This window comes from Bos indicus, chromosome 24 (genome assembly GCF_029378745.1).
Source record: "Bos indicus isolate NIAB-ARS_2022 breed Sahiwal x Tharparkar chromosome 24, NIAB-ARS_B.indTharparkar_mat_pri_1.0, whole genome shotgun sequence".
NCBI lineage: Eukaryota > Metazoa > Chordata > Mammalia > Artiodactyla > Bovidae > Bos > Bos indicus.
This window is the reverse complement of record NC_091783.1, coordinates 39,254,580-39,279,354: the sequence shown is the minus strand read 5'-3', so window position 1 is coordinate 39,279,354 and position 24,775 is coordinate 39,254,580. Positions and strand designations below refer to the sequence as shown.

Genomic DNA, 24,775 nt, shown 5'->3' with positions numbered 1-24,775 from the left:
AATGCTAAGTATAACAAATGATATGGTTATGGGCTTCATTTTCTGCTGCAACTGCCCTCCATCATTTCAAGGAGGAAATTTACTGAATTACATTAAAGCTAATTTCCGGTTATAAGTGAGATGCTTCTCTGCTGTGGATAGTATTGAGAGGCCCTGAGTTTTAACACCTAATTAGAAATTCTGAACTGTGATCTTGGACTCAACAGCTCTCCATGAAGAATAAATAACCTACATTAGGTGAAGGTCCCTTGTTTTGGAAAAACCTGTTCTTAATACTTTGTTTTTCTCCTGAAGAAGACTGTCTCTGCTTGTTGGTCGTTTAATATCACTCTAAAGGCTCTGTCAGAGGCGTTTATTTCATACAAGATTCGGAAATGTAGATATGAATCCATATTGGATATCCTGTGGACCAGGAGATAATAAAGGATGGGGAAGTTGGAACAGTGCTTTTAGATTGAGGGATAGTAGGTTTGTTTATTTTAATTGGGACAGGCTGAGACTGTCCAGGTCTTCCGTCAATGCTCCCTGCTAAACACATGTCCCCAAACACATGGTTATAGCTTTCAATACAGTTTGTCAAGTTACTGCTAGATGCTATGGGCTGCAGCAGAAACCTAGATATCAAAGTGAAAGTGAAAGTCGCTCAGTCGTGTCTGACTCTTTGCAACCCCATGGACTATACAGTCCACGGAATTCTCCAGGCCAGAATACTGGAGTGGGTAGCCTTTCCCTTCTCCAGGGGATCTTCCCAACCCAGGGATCGAACCCAGGTCTCCCACATTGCAGGCAGATTCTAAACCAGCTGAGCCACAAGGGAAGCCCCTAGATAGATATCAAAAGTATCCTTTTTTTAACCAACAAGAACCTATTATATAGCACATGGAACTCTGTTCCTTATGTGGCAGCCTGGATGAGGGGTGGGGTTTGGGGGAGAATAGATACATATATATGTATGGCTGAGTCTCTTCCCACTTCACCTGAAACTATCACAGCATTATTAATTGGCTTTACCCCAAAACAAAAAGTTCAAAAGAAAAAATAATAATCCATTTTTTGGTTGCTGTGTCTTTAATGAAATGGAAACATTCATCCAGTTTTAAGCCCTGCTTATTCCTGACATTTTCTTTCTTCATTTGCTTTTTCTTCCAACCCATCCGTAGTAGCTTAACATGTGCTAGGCAGGTGCCGTGCTGAGCATGTAGGTCACTGAGATAAACAGAGCAGGTTCTTCCCAGCCTGGGTCAGGGGAAGGAGGAGGAGGAGGAAGGGGAGTTTGGGGCAGCACATTTGCCTGGGGTGTGCTGGCCGCAGTAATGATAGGGGGCCACAGGAGAAGTGAGTGTGTTGAAGGCCCCACAAATAGTTTCCCACCTTCTCATGGTTCAAGGACACTCATGAGTGATATGAAACATAATAATAGAAGAGGTTGTAAACGTCCAAAGGCGTGTTTCCTACTAGTTCTTCATCACAAAGACCGTGACTCAGGAGACCTTATTCCAGCAGCCCTGCTCACGTACACACATCTGCTTGAGGCCTGAGGGGTCACCTGGGTGGTCCCGAGAGCAGATCATCTGGATCTAAGCATCCACCGTGCCCCGCTATATCCAGTGTCAGGTGACAGCTCTGTAAATTGCTCTTACAATTACAGCCCTTGATAAATGGTGGGTGGTCTCTGGTCTCTGAATTCCCCTGAAATCTGATTACGTCGTCATATCCTGCCGTCAATTCCTTCCATCTCTCTAGAGTGAGGTCGTGTCTAATGGAGCAATACATTTCCAAGGAGAAATGTTTCATTTTAAGTCAATTAGATTGTATGTGTAACCTCACCATGCCCAGAGAGGGACCAGAATACTTATTTTTGACTCTGGAAATGTTCCTCCTGTGCTTTGTACTGGCGAGATTTAGGACGTCAGTCCACCCACCCCCATACGGATGAGTCAGAAGCCCCTGTTTGGGTTCTTTTGTGTCTCTCTCCCCACTTTGCTGGGGCTGCAGTGACTCAAAGTGAGACAGCCCTGACAATGACATGTCCCCAGACCTCAGCTTTGCCTCTCCGTGACCCTTTTTCCAACAACCAGTGAGAAACGGGTGGGGGGCTCCGCCTCACACACAGCCCCGCCTTCTGAACTTTGTCCTTAGCCCACGTAGGACACCGCTGATACTCACTTTACCCTGATCTCACCTGAACACAACGTTGAAGGGACACAAACGGGTCATGGGGCGTCTCCTGAGCTTCACATAACATCTCTGATGACCCCCGGGACCCCTCATCACACCTCCCTAGGAAGTGACCTAAAGATGTAGGATGCAGGTAGCTAAAGCAAGTTGCAAATACAGCACGATCCCCATTTTGTTAAAAAAAAAAAAAAAAAAGAGGCCTAGGACTTCCCTGGTGGCCCAGTGGTTAAGATTTCACCTTCCAATGCAGGGAATGTAGGTTCAGTTCCTGCTCGGGGAGCTAAGATCCCCACATACCTTGCAGAGAAAAGCAATAATGTAACAAATTCAATAAAATACTTTAAAAACGATCCGTATCAAAAAAATCTGTTAAGAACAAACCTATACATATATATTAAGTGCATCTATATTTTTTGTCTGGGAACCAAGTGATTAAGAGTACGACTGGGCGGTGAGTGTGTGTTGGGGGCCTGTTGGGGAGGAGGTGCACACTTTAAAAAATTATTTTATACTCAAATTTTATAATGATATATTAAAAAATCAAGGCTCTTTTTAAAGCAACAAACCCCAAAACACTCAAAGGAAAGGATGGGGCCTGTCTGCTAGTGTCCATATTAGTTAAGTCCTGCCCCTGGAAACAGGCTGCCCATGTTCAGCTGGGATGGACAGCTAACCTATCTGTGCCTTGGTCTTCTTGCCTGTAAAGTGGGAATAATAAGAGCAACTAGCTCAGAAAAATGCTAGTGAAGATTAGTAATGTATGTAAAGTGGTCCGGCCAGACCTGGCACCCAGTGATGAGAACCCAGGCTCTGAACACCACTGCAATTAACACACCTTCACCTGGATGACCTCCTCTATGTGCAGTATGGACATCATAAGTCCAGGATACCTGGGTGAATAGAGTCTCCACTAACAGATCTCCATAGCAATGAGTATCTTCATCACAAGGCTATTATTTAGTGGTAATGTGTTTTAAATGGCTGAAGTATTTTTCATACTTAAATCAGAGCTACAGACAAGCCTTTTATAGGTTCCAACCTGGAGGCTTAAATAGTGTACCCAGCCATAAATGGAAATAGATGAGTTGCTCATCCTTCATTTTTTTTTTTTGCAATTTTAATTTTATTTTATTTTTAAACTTTATAATATTGTATTGGTTTTGCCAAATATCGAAATGAATCCGCCACAGGTATACATGTGTTCCCCATCCTGAACCCTCCTCCCTCTTCCCTCCCCATACCCTCCCTCTGGGTCGTCCCATTGCACCAGCTCCAAGCATCCAGTATCATGCATCGAACCTGGACTGGCGACTCGTTTCATACATGATATTATACATGTTTCAATGCCATTCTCCCAAATCATCCCACTCTCTCCCTCTCCCACAGAGTCCAAAAGACTGTTCTATACATCAGTGTCTCTTTTGCTGTCTCGTATACAGGGTTATTGTTACCATCTTTCTAAATTCCATATATATGCGTTAGTATACTGTATTGGTGTTTTTCCTTCTGGCTTACTTCACTCTGTATAATAGGCTCCAGTTTCATCCACCTCATTAGAACTGATTCAAATGTATTCTTTTTAATGGCTGAGTAATACTCCATTGTGTATATGTACCACAGCTTTCTTATCCATTCATCTGCTGATGGACATCTAGGTTGCTTCCATGTCCTGGCTATTATAAACAGTGCTGCAATGAATATTGGGGTACACGTGTCTCTTTCCCTTCTGGTTTCCTCAGTGTGTATGCCCAGCAGTGGGATTGCTTCATTTTTTTTTTTTTTTAATCTTCTCTTTTGTATTGGAGTACAGCCGATTAACAATGTTGATAGTTTCAGCTGAACAGCCAAATTTAAAGCGAAAGTTGCTCAGTCATGTCTGACTCTTTGTGACCCCATGAACTATGCAGTCTGTGGAATTCTCCAGGCCAGAATACTGGAGTGAGTAGCCTTACCATTTTCCAGGGGATCTTCCCAATCCAGGGATCGAATCCAGGTCTCCTGCATTGCAGGTGGATTCCTTACCAGCTGAGCCACCAGGGAAGCCCAAACAGCCAAGGGATTCAGCAATACATAGACACATATTACATTTTAACTGTTTTTCTAGATGACCATTTTTTGTAGATGCATTATTATTTTTCTCTATGGCTTTGATATTCTAACTTTGTATTCTAAAAGGTAGCATGTTTTTTAATCTAATTTAGGCCTCTGTTATCATTCACTGATCTCTTTATTCTTGTGCCATGTATCACATGATGCAATTGCATTTAATTTAAAATATACTTTGATACCTGATAAGCCTAGGACTCCTTCGTTACCATTCCTTGTTTCTCGCTGCTGTTTTTCAGGATTCTGAAGGAGTCGACATCATGTTAGGAGTGTGTGCAAGTGGTTTGTTGATATATCGTGACCGACTTCGCATCAACAGATTTGCTTGGCCAAAGGTTCTAAAAATTTCATACAAACGGAACAACTTTTACATTAAGATCCGGCCAGGAGAGGTAAGTAGACCCCAATTTGCATGTACGTTGGGAAGAAAGTTACCAAAGAACCAACAGAACATTTTTCTAAATTTTTTTTAGTAGAAATTTACCTGGTCAGCAGCTTTATTAGGATAACTTTGTGACAGTAGATAGTCAATAAAAGTATGTGATATAAATCTTTAAGAAGAGTTCAAAAATGAAAATTCATAATTACATAGTTATTTGCACCCATGGACTCTATTTGTGTGTTACCGTAGTGGCTCAGTGGTAAAGAAGCCGCCTGTCAATGCAGAAGTGGGTTCTATCCTGGGTCAGGAAGCTCCCCTGGAGAAGGAAATGGCAATCTACTCCAGTATTCTTACCTAGGAAACCCCATGTACAGAGGAGCCTGGCGGGCTACAGTCCACGGGGTCTCAAAGAGTCAGACGTGACTTAACGACTAAACAACAGCAACTCTATTTGTAAAATATTTAATAATAAAATAAAAAATAAAAGTTTGTGTATTTAATCCTAAACCAAGAGGTTTTAAGACTTTTCTGATAAGATTAATGAATGTGAAAGACAAAAAAATGATCAAACAGAAGTTTAAATCCCCTGCTCACATGTTTGGAACTTGGCAGGACATAGTGAGTTATAGCTAACTGCCTAAGAGAATTTATTGTAGGTTTGTCCAAAAAACAGTAGTGCATACAATCTTATCTTCCCTTTTTATTGTTTTGTTCTAATTTTTCCCCACTGCATACATTAATTGAATGATTTTTTCCTTTTGCATGTTTTAATGTAAAAGCAGGATTCATGAATAATGTTTTGTGTTTTTTTGTGCTGTGGTAGAAAAGAAACTTAGTTGCTAAACCTCTTTGTGAATAAAGAATAGATTTCTTCCCCATCTGTCCTGTTGTGCTGTCTCTGCATCCTCTTTGTCCTCCAAATCTGATAGCATCCTAAAGGGAATAACATAGAGGTAGTGTGCTTCAAAGTATAAGAAAGATTAGAGCAAGCAAAACTGGGTGTAAATTGTGCAAGTTCAGTAGCCTGATACATTTCTCCTCTTTTGTTTTTCAATCAGAGAGACTAATGAAAGAATCAGAATTGTTAACTAATCTTTGCTCCTTAGGCAGAAATATCCATGATTAACTACAGCCTCCTTAGTGGTTCCGTATCTATTTCTTGCCAACATTGTACTTGTTCGGTTGCTAAGTCATGTCTGACTCTTTGTGATCCCATGGACTGCAGCATACCAGGCTCCTCTGGCCTCCACTGTCTCTTGAAGTTTGCTCACATTCGTGTCCTTTGATGCCATCATGTCGGTGATGCCATCTAACAGTCTTACCCTCTGCCACACCCTTTTGCCTTCAGTCTTTCCAGCATCAGGGTCTTTTCCACATAATACATAGTAAATATCTGCTATTATCTCATAACAGATAATATATATGTCCAATTTCTAATTAAAGTAGTTAATATAATGGAAGTAGTCCAAGCCCTGATTTCAGCTCATCTAGCCTCTACATTTTCTGGTAGAGTATAGAATTACCTCCTGTCTTCGAAATCAACTTCTCCACGGGTGGAAAATGCAATTTCAAGCATCACTATATGGAGTATAATGGTTACAGTAGTTCATAATGCTATATTGTATATTTGAAATTGCTGGTAGAATAGATCTTAGAAGTTCTTATCATAAGAAAACAAGATTGTAACTCTGCAGTGATGGATAATTAATTTGCCTTATATGGTAGTCATTTCACAAAATGTCCAAATATCAAAACGTTATGTTGTACATCTGAAGCTAATATAATGTTATGTATCAGTTTTGTTCTCAAAAGTTTAAAGAATCAGACTATAAAGCAGGCAATTGTGTTTAATGTAAATATAGAGTCAAACTTGTATTTGAAGACTGAAATAATCTACAAGCTTTTCATACAAATACATGAAATTAAAGTAAGTTTTTATATTTCCTTAAGACTGCATGTTATGACCAAGATATATTTGATTTATGGAGCATTTATTAAGTGAGCATCTGTTTATTGCCAAGAACTGTGTTGGGCCAGCTTCCCAGGTGGTACTAGTGGCAAAGAACACGCCTGCCAATGCAGGAGACATAAGAGACTCTGGTTTGATCCCTGGGTCACGAAGATCCCCTGGAAGAGAGCATGGCAACCCACTCCAGTATTCTTGCCTGGAGCATCCCTTGGACAGAGGAGCCTGGTGGGCTACATTCCAAAGGGTTGCAAAGAGTCAGACACTACTGAACTGTGAATATTCACAACCCTGAATATTCATTGGAAGGACTGATGCTGAAGCTGAAGCTCCAATACTTTGGCCACCTGATGTGAAGAGCCGACTCGTGGGAAAAGACCCTGATGCTGGGAAAGATTGAGGGCAGGAGAAGAAGGGGATGACAGAGATGATTGTATGGCATCACCGACTCAATGGACTCGAGATTGAGCAAACTCTGGGAGATGGTGGAGGACAGGGAAACCTGGTGTGCTGCAGTCCACGGGGTCGCAAAGAGTGGGACACAACTGAGTGACTGAACAATAACTGTGTTGGGCATTGAGAATAGAAAGATAAATGTGACCTTGTTCCTGTCCTGTAGGGAGTTTCTGTTTCGCAGAGAAACAGACTGAGACAGTTGGAATCACAGAGTCATGATCCAAGTGTGATAATATTCCATAGACGAGGAGTGAGTGTAGTGAGGGGCCAGAAGGGGAAGTCGGAGCAGTGCATCTGGAGACCACCATGAGCCGTGGGAGCTTTAAACTGGGATGTGACATACTCGGTGGATATTTTGGGATGAGATTCAGCAACTTAGTAATGTGATGTGATGGGACCTAAACTAGGGCAGAGGCTGTGGGAATAGACTGGAAAGAGCACATCTGAGAGAGGTTTCAGAGGCAGAGGCCGTGATCCTGCAGACAGGATGCAGGAAGGATTGAAGGAAGAAGAAGAGAGTCCAGGAAAATCAGAGGGCTTTGGGTTTGCATGAGAGGTTGATGGCGATGATATTATTAGATAAGAAAGAAAAGGGGGGAGAATTTCAGAAAAAAAAAAGATTGACATTTCTTTGCAACAGAGTTTTGGGTGATGGTGATCCTTGCGTAGTAAGAAATAAAAGATTTGAAGAGTGTCATCAACTGTATAATACATTTTATTCAAGGCCTTAGGCCTGGAAGAAATTACCAAAGAACAAGTAAGTCTTGTTCAATGAGGACAAGCGGGGGAAAGACCCTAAAACAAAAATTATGGGTAGTGCCACTTTTTCTTGGCCTTCTTGGCTAAGATGAAGTGTAGTACAGGGGCTTCCCTGGAGGCTCAGTGGTAAAGAATCTGCCTGCTAATGCAGGAGATACGAGAGACACAGGTTCAATCCCTGGGTGAGGAAGATCCCCTGGAGAAGGGCATGGCAACCCACTCCAGTATTCTTGCCTGGAGAATCCCATGGGCAGAGGAGCCTGGTGGGCTACAGTCCATGGGGTTGCAAAGAATCAGACACGACTGAACCACAGAGTGTGCGCACACGTGTGCGCATGCACGCACACACACACACACACACACACACACACACACACACACACCACTTTTTAAGGGAGGGGTTGGCAGAAGAGGACCAGAGGCTGATGAAGAAAAGCATCCAGAGAAGAAAAGACTAGCCAGAAACAGTCATGGCTGATAAATAATGATGATGAGATGCAGTGACTCTGGTTCACCAGCAGTACCAAATGGGGCAGAGGAGCCTCTCAGATGGGAACAGAGAAGAGTGGGTTGAACTTCATAGGCAGGTCCTGTCGTGACAGTAAGAGCTCAGAAAGGAGTGAAGACTGGGCAGGTGGCAGCCAGGTGAGAAATGGGCTACAGAGGCTTCTCCTCCTGCCCCTCAGCCCTGACCCCGGCTCTGCAGAAACAAGCTCAGAGAACGTCCTCCCTGCCCTCACTTTTTACAACCATGTTTATAGGCTGAGCAGAAAGGGTGAGAAGGAATTACTGGTGACACAAAGGCTCCAAAGAAGTTGAAAGAAATGAATCCAAAGCCCAGAGAAAGATAAGCATTCAGAAAGTGCCGGCCCTCTCTCATCCTTGTGCTGAGGAGACTCTTCCTGTAAAACCCCCGCCCTCAGCATCACAGTGTGTGGTCCTTCAGCAGAGCGTGTGGTCCGTGTGAGATGCAGGATGAACACGTGGGAGATGGTTTAGTCGGGGTCCCTGGTCCTCTGGTCTGTCGGTTGACTGGGTCCACTAGGTGGGGTGAGTTCCCATGACCACCGCATGACCATCAGAGGGAGGGAGAATTTGGGGAAAGCAACTGCATTTACAGTCACCCATGATGTTCTCCCCATCTCCCCTGCCCAGTCCCTCTCAATGAACAAGGAAGAGAGGTCAAGCATATTGAAAGCTCACATGCCTTGCACAGGACCCCTCCCTTGGTCCTTTGCCACGTAATTTCCTTTTGCTGCTGATTATACCGGTAGTCTGGTGGGTTTGAGCTCTTTGGGAAAGGCTTTACTGTTTAAGATGATTGCCCTCTGGTGGCCTGATGGATCCTGTCTTCAGAAAATTTTTTAAAAATTATTGAGTATCTGCCATAATGATATGAAAATCTGTTACTCAGGAAATTAGCTATTTCACTTTGGAGTGAGTGTCATCTCAAGTCTACATACTGAAAAATATGAAAATACGTTCTCCCAATCCTTGATCTTGTGCAGTCGGGTCTTCTCATCCCAAGGTTCTGCATCTGTGGATGCAACCAATCATGGATCAGAAATATTCAGGGAAAAAAATTCCAGAAAATTCTGAAAAGCTAAAAATTTGAATTTGTTGCAACTATTTCCATAGCATTTTACATTGTACTTAAATTCTTCCCCTAGCATTTACATTATGTTAGGCATTATAAGTAATCTAGAGATGATTTAAAGTCTGTGGGAGGGTTGTGTATGTTATATGCATATACTAGGCTATCTATGTAAAAGATTTGAGCATCGATGGGTTTTGTTATCCAGGGTGGCCTGGGACTCATCCCCTTGGATCTTGAAGGACAAATGTAGATAGTGATGAGAGATGTTAGCATCTAACATGGTAATCCATGTTGTTGTTCAGTCACTCAGTTGTGTCTCTTTGAAACCCCATGGACTGCAGCACATTAGGCTTCCCTGTCCTTCACTGTCTCCCAGAGTTTGCTCAAACTCATGTCCATTGAGTCGGTGATACCATCCAACCATCTCAGCCTCTGTCACCCCCTGCTCCTCCTGCCCTCAATCTTTCCCAGCATCAGGATCCTTTCCAATGAGTCATCTCCTCGCATCAGGTAGCCAGAGTATTGGAGCTTCAGCTTCAGCATCAGTCCTTCCAATGAACAAATAAAATCAGCAATATCTGATACCAAGTCATCGGATACATAGAATATATGCATATTTCTAGACCAGATACAAGGAGAGAATGTCATCCTGAGGCTGCTGTAGACTCTAAATGTTTTATTCATTTCTGTGTTCCAGCTGATGTCATGATGTCAGAGAGAAACCATGAACATTAGGTTTAAAAGATCAGGACAAATTGGTCTCTGGAAGGAATACAGATTCTGTCCTTTTCTGCGTTTAGTTTTCATAAGATTAATCCTTGTACATGCAACATTTACTACATGCGTAATGTGGTTGTCTGTACCTGCAGTGTTTTGAGATTGATATAAGAAGTTTTTTTTTAATGAATGAATGTGTGTAGCATGAAATCGGTATATAGCAATTGATGTAGGGAGTAGAGAAAAATTTATGGGTGGTATTTTTATTTTGTATGTTATTTGCTTTCATGTTATTTATGACTCCAAACTTCACTCTGCTCTCCAACATTTTTTTTTAATTTAGTTTGAACAATTTGAAAGCACCATCGGGTTTAAGCTGCCAAACCATCGAGCCGCCAAGCGTTTATGGAAAGTATGTGTAGAACACCATACATTTTTCAGGTGGGTGGAAATCACTTTGGTTTTGTCCTAAGGAAGTAGGGTGATTGGAATCACCTTACTGAAAAAGGTGGTTAGAAAGAATATGGCAGCAAAATTCTTTCTATCCTTCAAGTTTGTTGCCGTCAGATGCCTTGATAAATCCTAAAGATCTGACTAAATTTGAAGGGTTTTCCTTCAACTGTCTTATAGTTACCTGTCTTATCAGTCCCTTTATTATCTTTAGTGGCTTTCCCTATTTTTATAGGGTGTCTATTTCAGATGGCCAGTCCATTCCTTGCTATTTAAATAACTTTTTAATACCCTCAACTCCTCTGTTCACACACAGTAAAGTTGTCAGATTTGTGTCTACAAAATAACAAATTATCACCATTCACTGATACCACCTACTTAGTTGTTCACTGGATTTGTAGAACCACAGACCCTCCAGTTCCATGGGATGGTCAAGTTCACCTAATCCCAACTCTACCCCCATAGCATGTCTACAGCATCCCTTGTTGATACACACTGTGTGAATTGACTTTTTTTCTTACAAAATCAGATTCATTGAATTGCAAGTTGGCTATTAAACCTCTGGTGCACAGAGCACTTTTTACCTTTCAGAACAGAGTAAGAAAGCACTCTTGGGGCTTCCCTGGTGGCTCAGTGTTAAAGAATCCTCCTGCCAATGCAGGAGACACAATTTCGATCCCTGGTGCAGGAAGACCCCACTTACCACAGAGCAAATGCACCGAGCCCATGCAGCACAATCATTGAACCTGTGCTCTAGAAGCTGGTAACCACAACTACTGAAGCCCGGGGGCCCCAGAGCCTATGAGAAGCCACCACAACGAGAAGCCCATGCACTGCAGCTAGAGAGTAGCCCCCGCTCCCCGCAACTAGACAAGAGCCCACACAGCAAGGATAACCCAGCACAGCCAAAATAAAGAAAAATAAGTTAGCATTCCTAATACTTAGCTTAATAGTCTTTCTGATGTTTTTCCTTTAATCTTTGTAGACTGTTGTTACCAGAAGCGCCTCCAAAGAAGTTCCTCACCTTGGGTTCCAAGTTCCGGTACAGTGGCAGGACACAGGCCCAGACCAGAAGAGCCAGCGCGCTGATAGACCGTCCAGCCCCGTACTTCGAGCGCTCGTCCAGCAAACGTTATACCATGTCCCGCAGCTTGGATGGAGGTAGGTGCCGCTCGTAAGGACTGCTGGTGGCCACCAAGTAGTGTGAGACCATCGTGAGCCTTTGATGGATATCATTGCTCTGGGATAGTATGGAATGAAAAGCACTTGTTGGTCTTCGATCAAATGGAAAATTTTAACTAACCCCTAACCTCAAAAAAATCTTTAGGGACTTCCGCTGGCAATTCAGCGGTTAAGATTTCATGCTTCCACACAGCAGGCATGGATTCTATCCCTAATCAGGGAACTAAGTTCCCACATGACACATGGCATGGGCAAAAAAAAAGGTGCCTTTGTGAGTCTGATGTCTGCTGTGCCGTGCTTAGTCGCTCAGTCGTGTCCGACTCTTTGCGACCCCAGGGACTGTAGTCCACCAGACTCCACTGTCCATGGGGATTCTCCAGGCCAGGATACTGGAGTGGGTTGCCATTCCCATCTCCAGGGGAATCTTCCCAACCCAGGCATCAAACCCAGGTCTCCCACATTGCAGGCGGATTCTTCACCACCTGAGCCACCAGGGAAGCCATGGTAGGTTTATGTAAAATCACACAAAAGAATGGTACTTGGAGAATGAGGCAGCTTTCATAAGTTGGCACCCTGAATTTGGAGAAGGATGCTCTTATTCTTCAGTATAGGAATCACATACTTTTACATCATTTGCTTCTCTCACCAGCAGATCTTAAATGATTATCAGGTTTATTTTAGATCATTTGGTTCAGAAAGAAAACTGCATTAAATGTATCTCTTGTTCCTTTAGAAATGTCAGCAGTGAAATGTGACTTTTATCTGTCAGTGAATAATAGCTTATAGGAAGGATGACATTCAAATAACAGTGAAGGGCTCCAAGTGACCTCCTCCTGGTTTATATTAATCACTCCAGCAGATGGGCTGGGAGGGTGGCTGTAAACATTCTCCACCTTTAAGTCAGGTGTGAGTATGATGGGGAGAGAATCACTCAATCACTTAAGTAACATTTTTAAGGCATAAAAGGGAGTATTCAGCAAGTTTCTGCGTCATGGGGCAGTTTTCTGTGGCCATGTAGAGTTACACACTGGTGTGCTTTTCTGCTCTAAGACATTGCAGCTAAAGTCAGAATATCTGTATCCTCAGAAGTGAGATCCACAGAGCAGAGGCCGAATATAATCGCTGTGCCACATACAGCGTTTTGTGTCAGGGAGTTGAGCATCCAGTTTTTGGTTGTCCTCAGAGGTCCTGGAACCATCCCCTCCAGACTCCATGGGATGACTGTGAGGCTTGACTTAGGCCCCAGGCCTCTGTCTCCTAACCCAGAGCTCCTGGACATGAGATGTGTTATAGGGACCTTGTCCTGGACATACAAAGTGATGTTTCTAGCATGAGTATATGATTTTAATAATAAGCAAGAGCATAAATAGAATCAAAAGTTATTATTACAGATGCCTGGGATCACCTCCCCCTTGACCTTCTCTGCCTTCAGCTCACTGTAGAGTCTCAGTCCTTCCTTCCCTTTCACCAAGCCCTGATGTGACTGTTGGGGTGACATACTCCCCAAATTTCTTGACTTAAAAGGCTATATTGCATTGATGTTGTTAGAAATCCTGATTCTGACTGCAGAAGGAGATACAAATATGAATGAGGTGAGATAAAGAATCCTATAATGCTTTATCTGAATATATCTGTCCATGGAATTCTCCAGGCCAGAATACTAGAGTGGGTAGCCTTTCCCTTCTCCAGGGGATCATCCCAACTTAGGGATCAAACCCAGGTCTCCTGCATTGCAGGTGGATTCTTTACCAGCTGAGCCATAAGGGAAGCCCAAGAATACTGGAGTGGGTAGCCTATCCCTTCTCCAGCGGATCTTCCCAACCCAGGAATCGAACCAGGGTCTCCTGCATTGCAGGCGGATTCTTTACCAACTGAGCTATCAGGAAGCCCAACAACATGAAGTCATAATTTATAACTCTTGATTCTTGGCTCCAGCCGCTGAAGGGGCTAAGAAGCCGTGATATCCAACAGTACTGAGCACACTGAGTGCCTACATTGTACTTTCCCGGTGACTCCCCTGCCCCCGCCACCATGTTCTGTGCTTATGCTTGTGTGGATATAGAGAAAGTTAGGAAAATACGTACCAAAGAGTTTGCAGTGACAGTGGAATAAGGAGGGTGGGGCAGTGAGCAGACTGAAGAAAAGAAGAGAAAGCCTCTGTAAATTGACTTGCTGCCATGACCAAGAGCTCCTTTTGCAGTTTGCAGATTCTAATGACGTGAATGAAAACAATGCACATAAAATGAAAAACGAATTGTCCCAGTGGAGTACTTTATACAAAGTTTATAGAAATTTTTAAAAAGTTTATAGAGGGAGTCAAACCTGTGTTATTAGTGCTCTGTTCTTATGAGTTCTGTTAGTGAAGTGGGAAGAACGCTCAGCTGGTGTAGATAAATCCAGACCCGTTCCCAGTACGGCAGTGGGTGAGTGGCTGACCATCTCCAGGTCCCAGGTTTAGGCGCCATCTGTAAGGTGGCATCATGGCCACCTCTGGCAGGGTTGTCGCAAAGAGTGAATAAGACGCTGGTGAAAGCGGTCTTATTCCAGATGTGACCCTGAGACCTCAGCAGGCATATTGAGAGTCATTCTTTAGGCTCTTGTGAGCGGGCCTAGGAAGGTCAGTTACCTTTCCCTACCTTCTACAAGAGTGTTCCATTTTTAGAATCTCTGAGAACCAAGCTTTCGGGAAACACAGTTTACTAGGACTGTTTGAAGCTGAATTAAGTTCTTTGAAATTTCACATCCGCAGTGGCACCTTCTCTCCGTATCGTCTCATCTGCTCTTCTTTAAAGCATCTGTGTAAACTGGTGTGTGTTCTTTAAGTCAGTGTTGGAGGAGCTCATGTAGAATCACAGCTTTTTGCCCTGTCCTTCACGTGGTTTTGTGATGTGAACCCAAGGGGACACGTTTGCTGTGAATGCTGTTTTCCTTGGGACCCTCTGTGCAATGGTGATTGCTGAGAAGACAGAAGCCAACTGTGAAACCAGTGTACTAACTCCGTGCTGTGTCTCTCTCCCCCGCCCCAAAGTGACGCTAGTGTGTGTTGTCCCACTCTCTGGGGTCCTGCCGGTTCTCGTATGTTTTCTGTGCTGCTGTGTCGGGGACCATGGCTGCATGTTGGAATAGCTACTGCTTTTTGCAAGGTTGCATCTTCTATGAGAAAAGCCTAACAAGCCTTTTTAGGAAACTGTCTCATACAAGCTTTTTTGTCACTAGATGGAGATGTAAAATATCTTAGTGAAGGTATTTTAGTGAAATGGTTTACTATTCAAAGGAGTTCAGAGTTTTTTTCTTAATGTTTATGTCTTAAACTCCCAAAAATATGAAAGCAGATTAAATTTTGCCTGTGATTTGAAAAGTAACCTTTCTAAATTTTAGTAAATTTTATGATACCTAAACCCTAAAAGAATGAGTAACAAATTTCAAAAAATTTAATTAAATCAGGTATCTCTTTCACTAAGACATTTTAGCTGGGAGGAAGGGCTGGGTCTTACATCTCTTACATTTGCATGCTTTGCAGTTGCATGAATTACATTAGCAGTGTTTGTCTTCCTTTCCCCAAATACCAGAGATGAATGAATGTATGCACATTGTGGCAGTCTTTTTAAAACGCAGTAAAAATTAAAACATTTCTGCACTTCAGTTGAGCAGAGCTGCCATCCGAATTGTATCATCCCTGCTGAGATGGCTGCTTTTCAGTATAACTTAGGTAGCTTTTATATTGTAGGAGAGAGAGACTTTTCAACCACTAATAACAATAGTAGTAGTAGCAATAGCAATAACACTACAAAAAAATTCAGTGCTCCTCAACGACTGGCACTTCCAAAGATGTGCTTAAAGTCAAGTGTAGGAGGGCAGTCATCTGCTGTTAGTTGTGGAACTTGCCTCCGAGTGCTGCTGCCCAGCTGGTTGACTCTGTGGGTAAGTGGCTCAGCAGTCACTCATTGCTCCCCGGTTTCCACTCACATCCACCCTCACACACATCCTTACCAGAGAGCCTGCGAGTGGATGAACACTGTGCTGGTGGCTTCAAGAGATGAGCATGGAAATCACGCTTAGACGCAGTTACAGGTGACAGAAATATGAAACTGCGTTGTTGCTTAGATGAGAGTAACTGCAAGGCTCATGTGTCTTTTGAAGAGAAACCTGGTGCTTTACGGGGTTTTTTGCTTTTTTTTTTCCCCTGTAATAGGACAATGGGTGGCGTCCATCCTTCTTCTGACTTAACTATCTCAGACTTTATTTCTCCAATTGTATCTGCTTTTAGCATCAGTGAATGAAAACCATGAAATATACATGAAGGATTCTGTGTCCGCTGCAGAGGTTGGTACTGGCCAGTACATCACCACAAAGGGCATGTCTCAGACCAACTTGATCACCACTGTGACTCCGGAGAAAAAGGCCGAGGAGGAGCGGGACGAGGAGGAGGACAGACGGAAAAAGGCCGAGGAAGCCACGCCGGTTGCTGCCGTCCGGCACGAGGGAAAGGTACATCTCCCCTCTGCCTCCCAGGGCGCCTGCAGATTCTAAAGAACTCCTGAATGGTGCTGAGAATGTGAAGCAGGAATGTGTACATAAGACTTAGGCTGACTCATAGCTCAGCGTTAGTCACATTCGTACTATCAGTCTTTATTATTTCTTCTGTCCACAGTTTTCCTCTGAAAGATCCCTTTTTTAACTTTTTGAAACTGCTTATTGAACGACTTAGGTGCTGCGTAAGACTTTCAACAGCTGTCCTGTCTGTAGATCTTAAAAATACTTTTGGCGGCATATTAACCCATTTATTTGTGTTTGGGCTTAAAATTCAGAATTGCCGCTAAAGCTGTTTTCTTTGTTTCTGGCCCCATTCTCCTACCCAAGGGCTGTGTATTTATCTAGATGTACGGTATTGACTTTGCCATACTCTTGACTGCAAGTAACTGAGTGACCACAGCTTGCATATTCATACGCTGTTTTCTCTCTTAGTCTTTTGATTTTAACCTCATCATTAAAGTAGCCAGTGAATATATTTTGGAAAAGGGTTAAGGCAGACTTCACAGGGGAGATGGAGGGTGAACTTGGCAGTCATTTCTCCAGGGTGCTTGATTCGCTGAATTCGGTCACTTCATTTCATCTGAAATTCAATTTATTAAAAAAAAATAACATTATGGTTATTTCTGGAGTTCCAACACTACAAAGCAACTTTTTGAGAAAATGAAAGTCAAAAAACATCTAGATAGCATCCTTCTGGTTCCGGTTTATGTATCTTGCAGAGCAGCTCCCATAAAAGTCAAAAAATACAGTAGGAGGTTTATATGTATTAATCATGGAAACCCAGGAATGTACAGGGAGAAAGGAAACTGCAGAATAAAAATACTATGTAACTTAGAGGTGATGCTAAACTTGATTCAAAAGTGCTGTTTTGCAGGCGGGCTCTTCAGATGTAGAGGCTGGGGTGGGAATTTCCCCTGGGGCTCTGTAGAGAATACTTTTGGTAAGAATGTAACAGAGACTTCTGAACAGGCAGATTGGCAAACGTATCATCATTCTGTTTATGATAGAACATCCCAGTAACCCAGTGCACAGCCCTTTTCTTAGGGCGAGTGAGGGAATGAGTGAAGTCACTCAGTCGTGTCCGACTCTTTGCGACCCCATAGACTGTAGCCTACCAGGCTCCTCCGTCCATGGGATTTTCCAGGCAAGAGTTTCTTAGGGTAAGATTAACTAATTTGCCTAACTCAAAAATAAAGACAGGGCATAACAACAAGGATATCTGGCTCACTTTAGCTACAAAAATGTGCATTGTTCTGACTTTCATTTTCACACACCTCCTTTTCAGTTAAGGCGGGTTTTAACTAGGTCTTAATCAGAAAATGATAATATACTTGAAAACCAGTGCGTCCCATGATTTCTGGAAGTTGCCCAGGCTAACACTCCACTTTCAGGGATGTGTAAATAATATGAAAGTGTTAGTCGCAGTCGTGTCTGACTCTCTGTGACTCCATGGACTGTAGCCCACCATGTTCCTCTGTCTATGGGATTTTCCAGGCAAGAATACTGGAGTGGGTTGCCATGCCCTCCTCCAGGGGATCTTCCCGATCCAGGGATCGAACCCAGGTCCCCCGCATTAGCAGGCAAATTCTTTATCTTCTGAGCCACCAGGAAAGCCGAATAAGATGAAGTGAGCTATAAAAGTAAATGACTTGTCCTTTGCTCCTGAAATGATCCACTCCTACTTTATTGATTTTAGAAGATCAGGGATTTGTTTACGTGAGATGGAGCCCTGAGCCGGTGTCACTTGGTGCCGTTTGTGCCACCGGAGAATGGAAAGACAAAGGAGACCGTGGCTGTGAGAGTCAGAGCGCCGTGACCCAGATGCCTTCTGAGAGGCTGGGGCCCAAAGCTCCTGCTGCAGTAACTGCCTGCTGTCTCCCTCCCCCCACCCCCACCCCCACCACCACAAAGCTGTTTTAAAACCACTCTTTAAAAAAAAAAATTAAAAATCCACTCTAATCAGCCGCGTAAAAGATTAAGCCGTAATTTCATTTTTCTCCATCTTCCAAAAGGAGCACAGCACTCTTTTTATTTTGTTAACCAAAATGAAGGTGTGTTACTGAAAACAGTACTTAAACGACTGGTCCCTGATTCCTTTAAGAATGTGTTTCCCCACTGATGATCACCGCAGGTGACGGGGCAGCCTTCTGAGGGCTCTTAACTTTTGCATTATCCTCAGTTCAATGAGATTTGTGCAAGGTCTTGTGTAAGTACAATGTTTAACATCAAATGTGAGTATTAGGAAAAGACATATTTGTCTGATATCAAAAAAGAGACACTTCTGCATTATAGTAGGTCCATGCTATCATTTTATTTGTGCATTTTCTTACCCTCTGCCTCTGTACTTCCCAAGTCAGGGTTGGATAACCGCCACAAAGCAAGCTGGGTAATGTCCATGCTATCAGGACACTAGGCAGAAACACACATGTGCGTACACACTTGCACACACACACTTGCACACACACACACACACACACACACACACGGTGGACGTGCGGTCATCTTCAGGCTCCAGGTGACCTTGTCTTGAACTCCTTGGTGGCAGCAGCCTCTACACTGGACCCAGGTCCTGTTTGGCCTTTGCCTGCTTCCTCTCCCCTCACCCGCTGCCCACCCCACCTCCTCGCTCAGCAGTCCCCCTCCACCTGCAGAGAAAGCTGGCTGTGGTCACAGAGACCGTGGGGCCAGGGAGGGTGTGAAGAGCTTCACATGCCCACAGAACCCTGCACAGCCTTCCCTGGGAGCAAACTCATGTGATGCTGGCCTAGATCTTCCTCTTAAGGACTCAAACCATACCACTCCTCTGCTAAGAAAATGCAGAAGACTGGGAAATTGTGTCTTTCTATTACTTATGGATCACACATAATACAGAGTAAACACGGATAAACCACATCACAAAAAAACACAGTCTTTTCGGCTAGTTAGCTTATTGAAAGCACTTCTTCAGGCTTCTCTGGGTACACCATGGGTAAATGGAGCTGGAAGAGGAGTTTTCAGAAGAGCCTCGGTTCTTCACGGAGACTTCATGTTCCTACTGTGTTCACTGTGGATTTCCCTCATGGGAACTGCTTACAGATAGGAATGGGGCCAGAAACTTCTTGATTTGGAAACCCACCTTGTTTTGGCTATCATCGACTAACCAAGGACAGGTGATGCTGGAGATTTTGCTTTAAATGACCGCAAATTGGATTCACTGTGATTTTAATCCAGTTGAACCCTCATGACAGGTCTGGTAGCCGGACATCAGGAGAAGTTATTGAAAGTCTTGGTTTTACGTTATCAGAGTTATATTTTCTCTCAGCATCCTAACCATTCATGGAGTTGTTGGTCTAAACACAAGTTTTGAATCGTATGAAACACGTAGATACTGAGATTTCCCACAGATATCTTCCCCTCCAACCTTTTTTTACAGCCTACCCTATGTTTGGCTTGAGGGTCTAATGGGGAAAACGATGGCTCTTCATGGGAGCGTTGGCATGCACCTCGAATGCTTTAAGATTCATGAACGACCCCAGTGCTGAAATTCTTGTTTTGACGATTTTATATCGGTACCCATAAGAAAATTAACTAATTGCAGTTTTCTTTTTGTCCTTTTGCACCTCTGTTCGCTGCTCTCTGTCTCTCTCGCTGTCCCTCACATCAGTCACCTGGGCTTGGCACCGACTCATGCCCCCCGCTCCCCCCATCAGCCCACCGTCCCCCTGCATCCCCCACAGGGCTCCGCAGGAGGTGTAAGGAGAACGGGCAGCCCCCGCTGGGGGTCGAGCTGGCCCGAGACTCCAGGCGCCAGCACGGGGAGCCCGCCTCGGACCCTGACAGCCGAGGGAAGCCGTGCCCGGGGGACCACGACGTGGCTCTCGGCTACAAACCGCAGCCGGGCAGAGGGGCCACCCTGTTTTCCTTCTCCCTGCAGCTCCCTGGGTCCTTCCCCTCTCTCCTGGATGACGATGGCTACCTGTCCTTCCCCAACCTGTCCGAGAGCGCCCTCCTGCCCCAGAGCCTGCAGCATTATCTCCCCATCCGCTCGCCCTCCCTCGTGCCCTGCTTCCTCTTCATCTTCTTCTTCCTGCTCTCCGCCTCCTTCTCAGTGCCCTATGCCCTCACTCTCTCCTTCCCTCTGGCTCTGTGCCTCTGCTACCTGGAGCCCAAGGCGGCCTCCTTGAGTGCCTCACTAGACAATGACCCGAGTGACAGTTCAGAGGAAGAGGTGTGTACCTCGGCATAGAACACACGTCCCTGTCGTGTTCGGGGCTTCGGTCCGAAACACTTGGTAGACGGCTGCTGCGATAGTGGTCCTCCTTTCAGAGCCTCATTTACCGTCTGTGCCACTCCGTGCAGAGGTTTTGTGTGCCGGGGATGCGCCCCCCCAGCCCCGGGGTTAGGCACAACACCATGTGGACACAGCAGGCTGAGCCCAGCCAGACCCGTGCTGCCACCCACTGCCTCCTGCCAATGGGAAAGGACTCAGCCTCGAGGCAATCATACATAAATAACCCGTTTGCTCTGTAGGAACTCAGGGTCAAATAAAGGCTCTGTTTAGTTACCATTCAATAAAGGAAAGGACACAGAAGACAGATAAAGTAACTTTTCAGCTAGACGAGGCAAGGTACCAAAACGTGTCCTGATGCAGTGATGCTCTGTGCTGATACGCGCCCAGTAAAGGATGCTCCAGGTGCGGGGAAAGGGCCCCGCCCTTGAGGGTACATCACCACCAGGGTGGCTTTCCAAGGTTGTAAGCGCCTCCCTCTCCTCCCTGGAGGTTCTGAAATGCCCCCACCGCTCTTTGACGGTCATTGCCAGACTGTCCTTGTGACTCTTGGAGGAAAGTCCAATCCTGTGGTTTTGTTGAGTCAGAAAGATAGGCTGGAGCCTTTTAAAACACCCAGTGACATCAGTTATTGGCAGGGTCAGAAACGGGAGCAGAAAGAGCTGAAGTTGAAAACAGCGGTTTTCAAACACAGTCGGGGAGAGACTCATTTTAGGTTTCTATACACCATAAAAATGGGCTGAAATTCCTTGAGCACAAGCAATGCCAGATCAGGTATTGGGAGGCAACCATGCTGTCAGGCCAGCGTGAGCCCCAGATCCACCCACGTGGAGACAGTCTGGTAGGTGAGCCTCTGGGGCTGGCAGCCAGGAAAGGACTTGAGCCTTCCACCTGCGTACCTGAAAGCAGGCTGACCTGCATCCCTCATCTGAGCCACTGGGGGAGGTGACATGGTAGCTGGTAGTTTTTCCTTTTAATTGCTCCCCTTCCCACCACTGCACTGGCACGTGAATAGCCCAGCAGTTTCCCTTTGTGCAGCCTTCAGTAGACGCCAGAAAAAGTACAGAAGCTGCCAACAGGCCTCTGGCTGACACCCCTCCTCCCCCACCCCCAGCTACACCTCCCCCCAGCTCCTCCAGCAATTCTCTTCCCACAAAACAAGGGTTTTGTGGCAGGAGACAAACTCGATACACCTAGCAGTTAAAAGAATCACAAAGTCAAAGCAGCACTTTAAAAAGGAAAGAAAGTCTATTCAGGTCTGTGCTCAGCTAGAAGTGATAATTCCAGCACACCTGTGAGTGTATAGCATTGCAAGGTGCATAAGCATCTATATTTAGTTGTATTGTGACCATTTCTTTGTGGCAGCAGGGAAAAATGGTAATGATCTGAGAGAGGTTCTAAAGAAAAGTTTAGCCTTTCAATTTGATATTGCCTAAGAACCCTTTGCAAGGTTCTTGGATCTTACATGACTTAGATCCAAATCTTAACTGTTATAGACTATTTTCACACATGGAAAATATTTTAAGAGAAAAACCACTGTAAATCCTAGTCTTGAATATCTGTTTCTCACAGTAGAAGCATTATCAAACAATGTAGGTCTAAACATACAGCCTTTAAGAACACAATATCATCTACAAAAGCTGTTTGTACTATTAACTGGTTTCCAACCTGGATATCATCTATTCCTTTAGCAATGGAGTTAGTCATCCAGCTCACAGAAGGCAAAAAGATTGCCATTTTATGTTCTTCTGCATTGTTAAATAACTGAACTTTTATGTAGCCAACCACACAGATCTTGTGCCTAATCCAGGGTATACATCTTGTTGTAATCAGTGCATGAAAATTAATGTTCTACTTGGGCATGTCTGCGTTACATCAGCAAAACAAATCACAGCACTTACTCCTTGCAAGCTGGTGGCAGCGTGGCTGGCGTGGCATAAACCCTCCTTGTTCCTGCAAACCCCTGAGACCGTGAACCAGCTCTGGCCTCGGCAGCCTTCCTGGCCACCCATGACAGCCTCCTGCCACATGACCTTGTATTTGGCCATCTGTTCAGTGTCGCCTCTTAACCCCAAATGTTAAGAGCTATGTGCTCTGGTTCAAGCTGAGCTAGAAAACTCAGATGTAGGTCATTCAGTTTAAAAAAAAAAATCACCATTTGTTGACACGGCCTGTTTTCTTCCCTGGGCCTCAAGCACTTTGGCAGCAAAACCGGGAGACTTTGTAACATGCAGTTCAGCTCTGTCACTTTCGTTTTGCAAAATCACTAATGACTGGAATGCTTTTTAAATATTTTGACATCCCTGCTTACATTTGTCGCATGTGGCTGTGGCTTCATTAGTCCCAGCCCTTCTCAAGAGTGAAATCCAGTGTAGAGAGCTGTAATCCTTTCAAACTGTAGGGCAGTTGGCCATTTTTTTCTTTTGTCCTTCTAAAATTTGGCTCAAATACAGAGGGGCTGAATACTAAATCATGTACATCTCCCAAAAGATATAAGATGAACTTAGTTCACCATAAATTGTGTGTCAACTTGTGAAGCATTTTTTGATGATGCCAAAAAAAGGAGATGGATTAAATCTGGAGGAAAAGATTGACCACCTGATTTAACACTTTAAATTGTGTAAACACATCATATGATAGTCCATGGTGCAGCACACACTTTGCAGTTTTACTTAGTCATGTTCCGTTGGTCAGTCGTGTCCAGCGCTTTGCAACCCCATGGACTGTAGCCCGCCAGGCTCCTCTGTCCATGGGATTCTCCAGGCAAGAATAGTAGAGTGGGTTGCCATTCTCCAAACAGTTGCTATAAAAGTTGTTTTATTCAGCCTTTATGACTTCAGTCTTTAACTGTTTACTGATCAGGTACTATATTTGTTGAAGGACTGACTGACTAGGTTCTAAGTAGGAATGTAAAGGAGCTTAGATGTGGCCTAAGCTACTATTTATTTGTGTATACCTAGGAAAAATAACAGCAATAATGGTGAAACATTGAGTTGGCTGAACTTTTTGGCCAACCCAGTATTATATTCATAGCAATATTTATGATTTTATAGGCATTTTTAGCTCTGTGTGTGTCAGGTAGTTAGGGCTATTAATTTCCCCATTTTCCAAGAAGGAAATGGGAATTCAAATATGAAACATTCCCCTCATGCCACAGAGTTAAATAGCAAGCATTAGAGCTGGTGTCATTCTGACATGAGACCCCTCTCTCTTATTATTAACTGTGGTGGTAATTCCAGTACCAAGATGCTTGGAACGCTGCTGAAGTGAATTCTAAAGCCGTAGGGGAAGTAACATAAGGGGGAAGAGAAATACTTTGAAGAACATTCGAGGCCTTTGGCACAGCTAGTTAGTCCTCTGAACCAAGTCGTTTTTACTTGTTCTCGAAAGCCTAAGGTTTCCTTGAGTTGTTCTGTACCTTTCAACAGCAACCTAACTCTGTCTTCCTAAATCAAACCAGCCTTGCCCTAGACTGTCAGTTGGTGAAACCATGTTAATGTGCCACCAGGGTCACCTGATAAGAAGATTAATAGCCACCCCCCTGCCAGGTGTTGCCAAGATGGTTGGGTCATGACAGCTCTCAGTGTGGTTCCTTTACCAACCTATTGGAAAGGGTTCCCTGCCCCGCTTAGGCACGGGAGCAGGTTGCCAGGATAGAGACTTAGGTGCATAGGGCAAGTATGAGTGACAACTCCTTTTCTTTCAGGAATATAGGAAATGAAAGCTTGGGAGCAGGTCAAAAAGTCAAGCCAGCCAAGAGTTGTGTCAGCTTAATCATGTCCCAGCCCTCCCTCTTGATAACCCATGTTCTTTGCAATGAAAGATCTAAGAGGCAGATTCACAACCTTAGAACCCCGAGTTTTGATTGTCGTTTACAAATTATTAATCACACAGCTTCATTCAAGGGAATTTTAATAGTTGCTAGTTTCAAAGGGAAAGTCAGTTGATATTATGTAAGATGTTTAGGTCTCCTTTTCAATGGCCATGGCTCTTCTCTCCTCCAGAAAAAAAAAAAAAAATGAAAAGTGTTTGTTCTAAATCGTAAATGTCTATAAAACAGATTAAAAAATCAGTCCTGAAATTCCTATTGTAATTCTCCCGTGAAAACCTAGGGTCTGTAAAATGCTGTGCTTTGTTTTATTTGTTTCCAACTAAATGTCTCTTTCCCTCCCTCTCTCCTTA

The 24,775-nt window shown here is 44.0% G+C and overlaps 1 protein-coding gene across 30 annotated transcripts in view; it reads left to right on the top strand.

Annotated features, from left to right (window-relative positions):
* EPB41L3 (erythrocyte membrane protein band 4.1 like 3) overlaps window positions 1–24,775 on the top strand; it is a 180,656-nt gene that overhangs the window by 134,161 nt on the left and 21,720 nt on the right. For 17 of the 30 annotated variants that reach the window (XM_070778893.1, XM_070778892.1, XM_070778895.1 and 14 more), the window contains exons 9-13: window positions 4,524–4,676; window positions 10,505–10,602; window positions 11,597–11,772; window positions 16,061–16,281; window positions 19,970–20,533. In XM_070778893.1, the coding sequence (XP_070634994.1) occupies window positions 4,524–4,676; window positions 10,505–10,602; window positions 11,597–11,772; window positions 16,061–16,281; window positions 19,970–20,533 (1,212 nt within the window). The remainder of the gene's footprint in view (window positions 1–4,523; window positions 4,677–10,504; window positions 10,603–11,596; window positions 11,773–16,060; window positions 16,282–19,969; window positions 20,534–24,775) is intronic. The other 13 variants (XM_070778904.1, XM_070778905.1, XM_070778914.1 and 10 more) reach the window with 3 other exon arrangements.